General features: G+C 45.5%; 1 protein-coding gene across 1 annotated transcript in view; it reads left to right on the forward strand.

The window, feature by feature from the left end:
- CACNA2D3 (calcium voltage-gated channel auxiliary subunit alpha2delta 3) overlaps nucleotides 1–11,435 on the forward strand; it is an 817,122-nt gene that overhangs the window by 339,734 nt on the left and 465,953 nt on the right. Inside the window, exon 5 of the mRNA XM_006754680.2 lies at nucleotides 6,056–6,187. Within this exon, the coding sequence (XP_006754743.1) occupies nucleotides 6,056–6,187 (132 nt within the window). The remainder of the gene's footprint in view (nucleotides 1–6,055; nucleotides 6,188–11,435) is intronic.

Consider the following 11,435-nt stretch of genomic DNA (forward strand, 5'->3'; position numbering starts at 1 on the left):
TCCAACATGTAGTACTGAGGACAACTGCGTGGCTCAAGCCCTCTCCCCGGACTGGGTGCGACTTCAAATTCAGAAGACACACACTTTCAAAGACCTTAGAAAAGCCCAATGTCCTTCCTCCAGCCTTGTTCAAGGCAGGAAATGCCTTTTTAAAAAACAAAGGCCACACTTCAAACCCTAGTTGAACCTAAACTCTGTCCTTTCCCTTCAAACAATGGTTTCTGGGTAATAGTAGTTCTACATTAACCTATAATGTCTCAAATATACTCAGATTCTCTAGAAATGGACCCATCTTTTGTGGCAGAAAGTGGCAAGTTTAAATCAACCCAGTACTATTAATTCACTGGAGAGTAAACAATACTGAGGGAAAAGATGGCTCTGAGGTCTGGAGAGGAAACTCCATGAAGATCCTGGTTGCTTGAAGAGGTGTCCTGGAAAGAGGAAGCAGGCTATGCTCACTGTAGAGTTCAGACAAAAAAGGACCTGAATTGAGGACTGTGAGTAAAAATGTGAGGGGCCTTGGCGCTAGTGGAGCATAGGTCAGGTCTCTTAGGAACATATGCCTGGCAGAAAACCCATGCTCGCTGTGGCCTGCCCACCCTCCAGCCCACCTTGCACTTCTCCCCTGACCCCAGCAACATGCTCTGATTTGCTGTTTCTCAAAATACCGGTTTCTTCCCAGCTCAGGGATTTCTGAAGTGCTGCTCCCTCTGCCTAGAAAGCTCTTGTTGGCCACCGCATTTTTGGGCTGATGCCTACGTAGCATTCCGGTCTCTCCTCAAAGTGTTCATCTTTGACCATCCATTTTGAGTCACTCCCCTTCCTTCTTTCCATACAAGTAGCTTACCATTCCTTTTTGCTGCCTGTGTGACACCCATTTCTACTTGGAATTCTCCTTATTTGTCCATTGTCTCCCCTCCTCAGACTGAAATGTCAGCTTCATAGTCTGTTGGCTCAGGGCTGAATGCCTGCTAGAGTAGATGCTCCATAAATGTTCCTTGACGGATCAAATGAATGAAAGATCCATGGACAGGGCCTTGCCCTGATAATTTGAGGAAGGGTGGATGAGATTAGGGAGAACCCCACCTGGATAGTCTTAGAACCGCTGATCTGCCCTGGGGTTGGGGCTCATCATAGAATGGCATGAGACCATTGAAGTACCCTCTGAGGGTTAGGAGGCCTCCCACCTTACATGCCTTTTCTCAGCAGCCTTTGAGGGAGGGCCAGTTCTATCTCCTTCTACAGATGAGGGTGGCAGCTCAGGGAAGTTGTCACAGTGCAGAGCTGTTAGCTAACAAGTGTCCAATGAGGACTCAGACCCCGAACTCCAGCTCCAAAGCCTGAGTCCCAGACTGGCTCACAGCTCTGTGAGGCTGCTGCCCAGGATCACCACTGTGGAGGGTGCTGCCCAGGGATACCTGCTGTAGGGAACAGGGACACCCACTGTTGGGAGGGTGCTGCCTGGGGACACCCTCTGTAGCGAACAGGGACAAGCGTTGGGAGTTCTTCTTATTTATTCATTTACTAATGCACAGAGTAAATAACAGCCCCCTTTGGGGAGCGTTTTGGATGTGCCAGTGGCTGTGCTGAGTGCTTACATTCATTGATTTGCTTGAACCCAAAGGGCCGGTCATCTCCGGCAGGACTCGGGAGATGGGACTGGTGACTGAAAGAGGATGACCAGAGGGGTTATTCCTTTAAAGATAAAGAACTGATGGAAAGTTGTGTGACTGTGTGTAGGATGGTGTGTGTGGAGAGAACGTTAGCCATGTGTAACACCAGGTGACCCCCCTGTACCAAGCGCCACCCATGGGGGAGAGCAGTTATTTGGGGGGAAATAAAAGAAGGAACCTGCAAATGTGATTTCTTAAAAATATATTTTTATTGATTTCAGAGAGGAAGGGAGAGGGAGAGAGAAATAGAAACATCAATGATGAACGAGAATCACCGATTGGCTGCCTCCTGCACGACCTCCGCTGGGGATCGAGCCCGTAACCCAGGCATGTGCCCTTGACCAGAATCTAACCTGGGACCCTTCAGTGCGCAGGCCAACGCTCCATCCACTAAAGCCAAACCAGTTAGGGCTGCAAAGGTGATTTTTGATGGGTTATATGATACATTACAAAGACAGATCCGAGATGTGTGAGATGCTTTTCAGATACCAATTGCAAATTGATCACAGAAGTGGTGTGAGACTCTCACTCTCTAAACATCTGCTAGTCATCTATTTTACTAAAAGCTGAACATCTGATAAATTTTGACTGGCATCGGAAGGGATTTAATCTCTCAGGAGATAGCAGAACTGCTATTCCTGGTCTTCGTATTGACCAACATGAATAATAAGTTGATGTGGAATGGGCAGGAACATTGGATAAAATGACTGTGTTATGTGGCATTCGCTATACTGAGCACAGAGGCTGAGCATTGACACATACACTAGACATTAAGGAAAATATTTTAACCCAATTTTGTACATTATAGGTTGGACCCATTGACATAAGTCAGGAAGCCCATAAAATTATAATACAGACATAAAAATCTGAATTGTCCCCATAAAGAAGAAAAGGAAGAAGGCCTTTAAATGTCCTTTGTAGGGCAAAAGCCTGCATTTATTAAGCTAGGTTTAAAAGGAATACACACAAACTATGGAATATGGGTGTATTGTAGGATAAGTAAGAGAGTACCTGCATCAGGTTGAGCAGTGGCCTCCTGTATGTCCTGCAGATGTGAGCTATTTTGGAAATAGGATCTTTACAGATGTAATTAAGTTAAAGATTTTGAGATGAGATCATCTTGAATTGAGGGTGGACCCTGAGTCCAATGGCTGGTTTCTTCAAAGAAAAGGAGAGGTGATTGGACAAAGGCGTATAGAGGGGACAGGCCATATAGAGATGGAGGCAGGAGTTGGAGTGATGCATCTACAAGGCAGGAAGCATCAAGTGATGCTGGGGGCCACCAGGAGCAAGGAGAGAGGCATGGGGCACACTCTTCCTCAGGGCCCCAGGAGGATCCAATCCTGCCAACCGTGATTTTGGCGTTCTGGCCTCCGAAATAAATTTCTGTTTTGAACCACTTAGTCTGTGGTGTTTTGTTATAGCAGCCACAGGAAGCTAATACAGTACATTAAACCCATAAGACGATTAAGGGTGGAGGTGAAAGCTAATGCTCAAATTAATCTAGGACTCTTGGAAAATCCTAAATGAAGCAAAGGGGGCTTTTAAACAAATTTTGAAACACAGTAAACCTGCCACTAAGGAGGATGCTGTCATTTTTACAAGTGACCTTAAGAAAGCAAATCTGTCAGCAAGCACGGAGGGAACATCAGGCTGGGGAGTTGTCCACACCCCGGTAATGTCTGCCTCCTCCCCAGTCAGTGCTGGAAGGGCTGGGGTCCTGGGTACATGGGGTGCAGGACCCTTTGGGCTCCTTCACTTCTGCTTTCTGGCAATGAGCTGGGAAAACCATTTTTAACTGAAGTCTTTTTAAATCCCAAATACTTAGATGAATGCCCCGCTTAATAATGACATCATTTTCCTGTTTTTCCCTTCTATCTCTTAGGTGATGGTAACAATGGACAGTAATTCAAGATTTTTTTCTTCTATTAATTTGCTTGCTAAGGAAGCTTGTGAAATCAATACACTGTGATTATTTGAGATATTTGATGAAATAGGTGTGTGCAACAGTCTCCATTTTAACTAGATCATATCTTTCAGTGGTTCTGCTTCTCTTGCTCACCACGCCCTAGGAAATTTGAGGCCCCCTTTTCTTGAGGAGGCATAATTTCATAGCAAGATCTGAGGTCCAAATGACGTGGGCAAAGCGATCCTCAGACCACCACCATTTCTGAATGTACTCACCCTTCCCCAGGTGGTAATCTTTGGTTTCCATGACCGCCTGGAGGCAAGGACCGACTCTTACCACCCCCCAAAGAAACCACTCCCGAGAAAAAAGAATCCTCTAACTGGAAACTGTTTGACTCCTTAACATGTTGAGACAGTTAGCTGGCAAATTGGAATTTTTGCTTCTAATTATGAAAGGTTTTCATATGACACTGACATAATTGAGGCCATTGATGGAGGAGGCAAGAACCATAGATTTTTTTTCAGTGTCATTATTGTCTTTGCATCTTTGAGGATTAATTTAAGGGGCTTTTGTAGCAGAGAGTGAGTCAGAATAATTTTTGTCAAGCTTGGACAGGAACAATAAAAGGCTCCATTTTCCAGGATTGTAAAGATCAAGTCTTTCTTAAAATTACTTGCGGCAAAAGGTTGAACTGGTCATTTTCACTCTCCTAGCCTGTGATGTGGTTATTATTGTTCACAAGAGTTAAAATGAGAGTCAGAATCCCAATTGCCTATTGAGTCCTAGTAAGTGATCTGAAAAAATAAGGCAGCCAGAGGTAAGACAATAAGACAAGACACCATGAATGCCCACTGGGTCAGGAGCCATTATGGGCTCTGCTGGGACCTCTCCAGGTGAACATTTTGGGGGCAGCCAGCTGGCAGAGGGCAGATTGTGTGGAGGAGGGTGGGAGGATAGGGTGCACTATAGTGAGCAAGTCAGTGTACCTAATTCATATGAACGTTTCTGATATGATTTATCTCATTGTCTTACCATGAGATTGAGGACTGGAGTGACCCAATCTCTCCTCATCCCCTCAGCTGTGCGTGATGATTAGTATTTGGAATAAGGATGCCATGGTGGGATTGCTGTGGCTTGGAGTCCCACAGGAAGCACTTCAGGCCAGTGAAATACCTACATAGATGGCTTTAGGAATGCCCTTGGCCTTTTCTGTCAATTATTTTAACCTTCCAAGCAGCCTTCGATGGTGGGCACTATTACCCCCATTTTACAAATAAGGAAAACACTGATCAGAGGTTTTGTCACTTCCTAGCGGGGTGCCGATAGGAGGAACCTAACCTTCTTCACTCAGTTTCCACTTGTGTAGCCTGCAGGGTAGCGAGGCAGCCTGTCTTGGAGGGCTGAGGTGGGGTGGTAGGAGATAAAATAGCACAGTGCCTGTCCCACAGGAAGCACTGAAAGGTTTCTCCTCCTCCTCTCCGTAGTTATTAATATGCTCATCCTGTTGTTAGTCTTACCCTCATCAGACTGGGACTGGACAATTATTTCCCCAGTTAGAACAGAATGTTGCTTAATGTGGTATCATTTTGAAACAGGAGTTTCGGAGATTAAAAACAAAAACAAAAAGTGGACAGTCATGACATCCTCGCTGCTCCATCCTGCTTCCACCATTATGCCAGAAACCTTGTCCATTCTTCAGTGCCCTTGCCCTTCATTCTTATGGGTGGGACAAGGGGTTATCTTTGGGCGGCCCAGGTGAGGAAGAGGAATTTGCTCCTGGGATAGTGGGTCGAAGAGTAGACAGCTGTCTGTAATCTTCGTTTTAATCACCCATCCAGCCAACCAGCCCTCTCTTCACCAATCCATACGTTTTTGGAGTTTCTGCCGCGGGCTGCTCAAAGGAGTCCAGCAGAAGAGCGCGGCGAGGTGGTGCCTTCCGTCCTGCGCTCACGCTGCTGAACAAAAGAAGTGGAGAGATTTACTTGCACAATTCCAATTTACTTACCTTAAAAAAAAAAAAGAAAGCAAACTTCTAGGGCTGAGGTGAAGAGGATTTGAATGAGACTAAGTTGGCTGAGGTAACTGCAGTGAGAAAACACACACACACACACACACACACACACACACACACACACGTTTTTCCTATTGTTAAGCTGAGTTCAGGCTCAGGAGGGGGAAAGTGTGAAAAATGCTAAGAAGTGTCTCTCTGCTCCCTTGAGAACTGTGGGCCACATGAGAATAAAGGGATGTGCCTTCCAGGGAAGGAGCCACTGGGAGGGCTCCCACTGGCTGGAGGGCCCATCAGGGCAGGATGGGGACACCCTAAAATATGGAGTTTCCAGGGGCTGTCACTGTCTTTGTGGCTTTCTGCAAGGTGGCCTCCTGCCGGTCACCACCAGCTATGCAATTCCAGCCAGGTTCTCTCACTTGGGTTTGTAACATCTTCTCTCTCTTTCTTTCTTTTTTCCCCCAGACCCAGCAATTGTCAATGGTGTTTATTGGTCTGAATCCCTAAACAAAGTTTTTGTGGATAACTTTGACCGTGACCCGTCTCTCATATGGCAGTACTTTGGAAGTGCAAAGGGCTTTTTCCGGCAGTACCCAGGTGAGTACCCTGCATGGAGGGCTATGATGCAGGCAAAGGGACATGTGATATGTTCCTTTAGGGTCCGCGGTTAAAACTGGTCCCCCTTCCTTTCGGAGAAAATGAAATGTTCTAAAAGCAAAACAGAGGAACAGACAAAACAAAATAGAAACTGACTCATTGATACAGAGAACAAACTGATGGTTGTCAGAGGGGAGGGAGGTGGGGGCATGGGAAAAATAAGTGAAGGGGATTAAGAGGAACAGAATTCCAGTTATAAAATAAGTAAGTCATGGGGATGTAATGGACAGCATAGGGAATACAGTCAGTAGTGGTGCAGTAACTATTTGGTGACATTAGTTTATTACTTACCACGGTGATCGTTTGTAAGGTATTTAAATGTCGAATCACTGGGCTGTACACCTGAAACTCATATAATATTGTATGTCAACTATGTGCCAATTAAAAAGCTATTAAATCTATCGTCAGGTGCAGGATAGGATTGGCCATGTGGCATCTGCACCCCTTCTTGCACATGCACCAGGCATCTTTCTCAATACAGTCATTCATAGAGTTGCCCACAGTGGGGAATGGTGGTGTGAGCATACAGTATTTAAACTTCCTCATAAGAGTTTGCCTTTATTATTATTATTATTATTATTATTATTATTGATACTATTGTTATAATCGGGGAAAGGAACAAGTCATCATTGGAGGAGTTAAGTTCTGACTGAAAGGTGTAGGAAATGGAAAATTGGAATTTGAGTTTGCCCCCTCTGGAGCCAACTGCCCTTGGAAGAAGAGGCCAAAATGGCCAACGCACCACGGATGTCGGGAACCTCCTTAGGGGCCACCAGCAGCACCTTCCAATGAGTGCATTTGTCAGAGTCTGGCCATCTTGCCGTGAAGCAGGTGTTCATTTGGGAGCCTTCCCAGGCCTCTACTTTGCAATAGGAATTTAACTCTGGCTTGGTTTGAATTTTAATTAAAAAGGGAAGTTTTAATTTTGCTTACAAGTTGTGAAAACAGGACTCGAGGCTGCAATTGTGCCAGCAACACAGCTGTACAAATTAACAAGCTCAACCTAAAAGAAGGGGGAAAAAACATCCTGCATAATCTTGGAGCAATTAAGTGGAGTCTTTTATGTTTTCATTAAGTAAGGCTAGGCACCTGATGTCTTCCCGCTCCGAGGCACAGAGACTGCCAGCCTCCGCCCCGAGGAGCTGCTTGCCTTGCACACAGCATCTGTCCCCTGAGACTTGCTTGCCAATGTCTGCTTTGCCAGATTATTCACCATTTCCCAAGAGCTGAGGAGCTCACAGGAATTTAAACAATAAGTATCTTATTAAAGATAACGCTATAATAAACAGCGGTCTGTTAAAGTTCCAGTATCACCAAGTTGCAGTCTGCTTTGAAACACTCAACAGAGAGTAAATTTCACACAGATGTTGCTGAAATGAGAGCATGGTGGGTGGCTGATCCAGTGAGGAAGCCACAAGGACATCTCATAATCTTGCCATGTGGCATTTGGCTGAAGTAGAGCAGATAAGAAGAGACCAGAGGTCATCTGTTGTCTCCACCAGCAGAAAGCCCTCAAACTATGGTCGTGAGGAAATTTGAAAATAAAGGTGTATGAATAATCTTGGGCTGCCATAGCAAAATATCATAGACTGAAAGGTTGAAACACAGGCATTTATCCCTCATAGGTATGGAGGCTGGGAAGGCCAAGATCAAGGTACCAGCACACTCAGTTCTTGGTGAGAGCCCTCTTTCTGGGTTGCAGATGGCCACCTTCTCCCTGTCCTCCCATGGTAGAGAGAAGAGGCTCTGGTGTTTCCTACTCTTCCTAAAAGGCCACTAATCCCATCATGGGGCCCCACCCTCATAGCTTCACCTTCCAAAGGCTCCACCTCTCAATACCATCGCATAGAGGGTTAGGGCTTCAACATATGAATGGCGGGTGGGGGGCTTGACTCAAACATTCAATCTATAATAAAAGGGAATTCTAATAGAGAGTTTATATAATAGGGGAGATTAATTACATACAAGGTTTTCATCAGTCAGAGCAGTTGACTCAGAAATGCTTATAGTTCTTTTATGACATTTTGACTGTAAAATTTCTGCATCTTTTCTGTGTTAATGTAGACATAGGTCACAGTCCTCCAAAGGGGTTTCATTGCCTGATAAATGTCACATGGTCACTCAGTGCTGAGTTCTGAACAGAGAGCATGTAACATGATTATTGGAAAAAGGATCCAGGGGCATTTTTTTGCTAAGATGTTTTTCTTTTCATGATGCATCTTTCCATGTGTAGAATGATATAATACTATAAGCCAGTTATCAGCATGCATGTTCTTAAGCAGAGGGATGTTTCTTTATTCTTACAAAAATATATCTTGAGTTCTTGCTTTGTTCTGAGCTCTGTGTGAGGCCCTGAGGATAAAATGGGGAACTGGACAGAAAAGGCCTTGGTCCTTGTGCAGGCCCCTCTTGTTGGGACATGCATTCATCAGGGATTTTGATTGAAAGATTCAGAAACCCAGTTACGACTAGCTCCAGCAAGGGGCACATTTATTTGCTCATGTAACTCAAAATTCAAGTGTTGTGCAGTTTTGAGGCGCAGCTGGATTCCAGAAGTCAGCAATGCCATTTGGATTTTGACTATTTGCTTTCATTCTTCACCTCTACCTTCCTCTGTTCAGACCTTCTTTCCCTGGCAGATGATTTCCTCACAACGGAGAACATGGCCGCGGGCTTGCAGGGTCATTCTTCAGTTATGGTCCTGGGAAGAGACAGCATCTATCTCAATAGCTTGGATGAAAGTCCAAGGATTAGCCTGGTCTGGGTCATGTGCCCACATGGGAAATCCAGGACACTGGACAGTGGGTAGGGCCAGTCAAGTGAAACCATGGGGATTGGTGAGGATACTGTGGCCTTGTCTGGAGTGGGTGCCTAAATGAAGGGACAGTGACCACCATGGGGAGAGAGATGAACAGGCCGTCGTGATACAGTGTGTTTCATGCTAAGGAAGGGGATATAGAGGATGCTGGGGGATCACAGAAAAGGAGCATAATCCCATCTCTGGAGGTGGAAGGAAATTCTTTCTGGAAGGAGAATTTTAGTCAGCATTAGCCTAGAAGCATACCTGTGATGATGTTGTCCACTTCTGCATAACTTCACATAGGCCTCCACCAGTTCCCTTTATGTGTATGGGCAGGTGGCAGCAGTTCTGTTGTGCTGTCTGAAAGAAGTGTCTGACCACCCAGATGCTCTGTATCTAGTGTCTTATGTGGTAGCCACTGACCACAGGCGGCTGCTGAGAACTTGAAATGTGCCTAGTGAGACTGAGGAACTAAGATTTGAATTTTATACTTTTAATTAATTTAAGTGTAGAATGAAATAGTCACATGGGGCTAGTAGCTACTGTGTTGAATAGTATAACTCTGTAGAAAAAGACTTGTATAATCTGATGCCCAGTTTTCAAGGAACTACTGGCATTGCCTTTTAGTGTCTACATTACAAAAGGGTCTCACTGAACAGGGAACTTCAGATAAGCTCTTCTAAACAACAGCAACAACAAAACTGCTGTTAAAGGGCCTTTGGGCCTGCAGGATTGTTTACTCAGGGCCAGTGAAGCTCTGTCTAGTTCAGTTTCATCCCTGAGAGCCTTTGGGATTGCTGTGAATGTAACACTGCTGCTGATGATAGTGATAGTGGCCATTGTTTGTTGAGCTCTCTGCTGGCTGCTCATACATGCATTGCTTGCTGTAACCCTCAAACGATCCTCTGAGCTGGGTCTCCTGCAATGCCCATTGTGAAATGAGAAAACAGAGGCCAAGAGATGAGCTGACTAACCCAGGATGTACCAACAGGATCAAAGGGAGTTGGCAATGGTGTTAATGCCTCAACCACCTCTTTTTTTGTTTGCTCTCATAGTGGTTGTTACCCTATAAAATATGAACTCGGGCCTACGGTCCTGAGGCATCAGGCTTTCAATCCCTGTCTCCTTTACTGGGATACCTGCCCCAGGAGGACAGAGCCATTTGTTTCATCCATCACTTGTCACCAGCACCAAGAATATCACATTGTAGGTATTCAGTATGTATTTGTTAAATGGATATATCACTCAGTGGATCAAAATTCAGCACATCTACCATCCCCTATCCTACTGGTATTGTTCCTCCCTAGGAACAATAGAGCTGCTGCCTCTCTGGGAAACTGGTCACTAGCTTCTGTCTAAGGGACTGAGTGACCGAGGAGGGAATGGGCATAAACACAGTGTAGAGCCATGGTCCCCTTCTGCCACCCCCCTCCATGGCTCCCTCTTCTCCAAGTCCTCCCAAGTCTCTGTCCTTTCTATTCCAATATCCACCAAGTCCAGGACACTGGGTGCCCCCTTCTGTTGGTAGCTTACCTCATGATGCCTCATGACCACCATGTTAAGGTTAAAAAGGGATCTCCAGGCTCATCACCTCCCAGGAGGCAGAGTCGTACCTGCACAGTGAGTCTATCCTGAGAGCCTCATCAGTTCATGATTTTACAATCCTGTGTGTGTCCCAGTTTCTGCCTGGGTGGGGCCTGCAGTGCTGATCCATCCTTTGTGTTCTGGCCAATGCTTCCCTTTGTCCACAGTGATATCGCTGACTGACAGTCATTTGTAGCTGTCCTTAAATATATCATAGACAGATCAGTAGCTAATCAAACACAGACAACAATTAAATGTATGCATGATGATAAGCAGCTCAGTTCCTTCCCCAGTATCAGACTCTCCCCATCCCAGAGCCTCATCTCAGGAGATTGTTCCAGTAGGAGGCTCGATGATCTCAAAGGGAACTGCTTTTCTGGTCTTTGTCATGATTTCTGGGCCACACAAAGGTGAAAGCTGGTTCCCAGTACAGCTGCGAGGAGGGGAACGGATGGCTAACTGCAGAGCTCTCTACAAGTTTGGATAACCAAAGAGCTCTCTGCAAGCTGCTGTTGGCTGGTAACACGTCAAGAGTAGGTTCCCTGGAGAGAAACTAAGATGGCGGCAGAGATAAACACCGGGAAGTTGATGCTGCTCACAACAATTGATTAATACCTCAGAAAAACAATACGGACATCATCCAGAACCACAGGAAGCCTGGCTGACTGTAAATTCTACAACTAGAAGGAAAGAAAAGCACACTGAGAGCAAGAGAAGCTGCAGAAGTAAAGCGCAGAAGTAAGGGACTCGCGCGCGCGGAAAGGGGCTGGCACCTGAGGACGCAGCTGTCTTTTTTCATCTTGG

The sequence above is a fragment of the Myotis davidii genome, unplaced genomic scaffold (genome assembly GCF_000327345.1).
Source record: "Myotis davidii unplaced genomic scaffold, ASM32734v1 scaffold111, whole genome shotgun sequence".
NCBI lineage: Eukaryota > Metazoa > Chordata > Mammalia > Chiroptera > Vespertilionidae > Myotis > Myotis davidii.